General features: G+C 46.2%; 1 protein-coding gene across 1 annotated transcript; it reads right to left on the minus strand.

The window, feature by feature from the left end:
* Nucleotides 1-274: 274 nt before the first annotated feature.
* On the minus strand, nt 275-1922 carry PGK2 (phosphoglycerate kinase 2). The gene has a single exon (XM_047796955.1). It carries the CDS (start codon nt 1803-1805, stop codon nt 552-554), a length of 1254 nt encoding a protein of 417 aa, XP_047652911.1. The 5' UTR covers nt 1806-1922; the 3' UTR covers nt 275-551.
* Between the last annotated feature and the right edge of the window lie 368 nt (nt 1923-2290).

The raw sequence follows: 2290 nt of genomic DNA on the forward strand, positions 1-2290 counted from the left end.
GGTTAAGGATCCGGCATTGCCATTAGCTGTGGTGTAGGTCACAGACATGGCTGGGATCTGGTGAGGCTGTGGCATAGGCTGGCAGCTACAGCTCTGATTCGACCCCTAGCCTAGGAACCTCCATGTGCCATGGATGTGGCCCTAAAAAGACAAAAAATAAAAATAAAAATTTGTCACCTTGTACCCCACCCTTCCTCAGCAACTTTGGTTTGGTTTCTATGTTTCAAATGGTAAAACAATAATAAAGCTGGTCTAAAATTAAAACAGAAGGAAATTCAGCTTATTCAACTCACTTTAATAGGCAGCTCACTTGCTATGAATTACAACAGTGAAGTTCAAATGAGATCTTTAAGACAGTAGGCAAACGCATCACAGAACAAAAATGAGTTGTACTGTTAAGCTGATGTTAAGAGTTCCTGATGTCCCATTCCTTGGTCTTTGCCTGAGTCTTGATGGAGGGGCAGATTTTAACAAAAGTCAAGTTGAGATGTAAAAGCACTAAGTTGACTTAAAGGCTGTGCACAGAAAACAGCAGGAAGGAACACTATCAACTATAGATTGCTGAGAGCCTCCACTCCAGGAAGGACTTTACCTTCCAGAAGCTCTAGACTGGCACCTCCTCCAGTGCTCACATGACTGACTTTATCTTCAGTGTTCCATTTGGCACAGCAAGTGGCCGTGTCTCCACCTCCTATAATGGTGATACAGCCCTTGGAAGTGGCTTTCACAATTTCATCCATGAGGGCTTTTGTTCCACTAGCAAAGGCATCCCATTCAAAGACCCCTAAAGGTCCATTCCACACAATTAGCTTGGCTCGGGCCACAACTTGTGCATACTTCTTGTTGGTCTCAGGACCACAGTCCAAAGCCACCCAGCCGGCAGGTATACCCGACGCTACCGTGGCCTGGCCAACCTTAGCATTTTCCTCAAACTTGTCAGCAATGACAAAGTCAACAGGAAATGTAATGTTCACCCTATTCTTTTCAGCTTTGGCCATGATCTCTTTGACAATCTTGGCTCCCTCTTTGTCGAACAGGGAGGCACCAATCTCCATGTTGTTGAGTACCTTAAGGAAGGTAAAAGCCATTCCGCCACCAATAATCATCTCATTGACTTTGTCCAGCATATTTTTGATGAGTTGGATCTTGTCTGCCACTTTAGCTCCACCAAGGATAGCCAGAAAGGGTCTCTCTGGGTTTTCCAAGGCTTTGGCAAAGTAATCCAGCTCCTTTTTCATCAGGAATCCAGATGCCTTCTGCGGCAGATTCACTCCCACCATGGAACTATGAGCCCGGTGAGCTGTGCCAAAAGCATCATTGACATACACATCCCCCAGCTTGGAGAGGGATGCGCGGAAGGCTTCTACTTTATCTGGCTCAGCTTTCAGCTTATTCCCAGAAGGATCTTGGCCCTTCCCTTCCTCTTCCACATGAAAGTGAAGGTTCTCCAGTAGGATGACTGAACCCGCAGGTGGGTTGGCACAAGCTTGCTCTGCTTCTGAGCCCACACAGTCTGTTAGGAACAGAACGTCTTTCCCCAGCAAGGATTTGAGTTCAGCAGCCACCGGCTCTAAGGAGTATTTATCAGGCATCGCAACACCATCAGGTCTACCTAAATGACTCATGAGAACTACTGACCTGGCTCCGTTATCCAGGCAGTATCTGATGCTTGGGAGGGAAGCCTTGATTCTTTGGTTGTTTGTAACTTGGTTCCTCGTCATGGGAACATTGAAGTCTACTCTCATGATGACTCGTTTCCCTTTCACGTCCAGTTTGTCCAAAGTTAACTTCTTAGAAAGAGACATTTTGACAATACGAAGACAGGCTAACACTTAGATCCCGATGTTGCAGGGAACCACTTCACTGCTGCTGCGATGTTGGGCGGATGGCGTTTCCTAACGCCCTTCCTCTTGGCCCGCCCCTATCTTCCAAGCACCGGGTCTCCCACATGGCAGCCATGATTGGACTGGGGCAAGGAAACCTGGCTCTGTGATTGGTCCAATGGTCCTGTCAATCGGGATTTGGAGACGCGCGGTGCAGATTCTACGAGCCAGGGCTGAAGGCAAATCTAGACTAGTGATATCTGGTGGCTTGGGGTGACAGTTGAAGAGGTGAAGAAACCGTGAAAGAAGAAGAGTCCTGACGTCCAAGCCTCCTGCTGGTTCTTTTTGACGTTTTTTTTTTTTTTTTTTTTTTTTTTTTTTAGCAATTGCTTTTATTCTTTTAAAAGAATGAAAAGCATACCTCCCCCCATGTGAAATCTTAATTATATTGAGTGTAGAAACTTGTG

This window comes from Phacochoerus africanus, chromosome 9 (genome assembly GCF_016906955.1).
Source record: "Phacochoerus africanus isolate WHEZ1 chromosome 9, ROS_Pafr_v1, whole genome shotgun sequence".
NCBI lineage: Eukaryota > Metazoa > Chordata > Mammalia > Artiodactyla > Suidae > Phacochoerus > Phacochoerus africanus.

Coding starts and splice junctions, on each gene's coding strand:
- PGK2 (XM_047796955.1), bottom strand. CDS start 1,805: ATGTCTCTTTCTAAGAAGTTAACTTTGGACAAACTGGACGTGAAAGGG.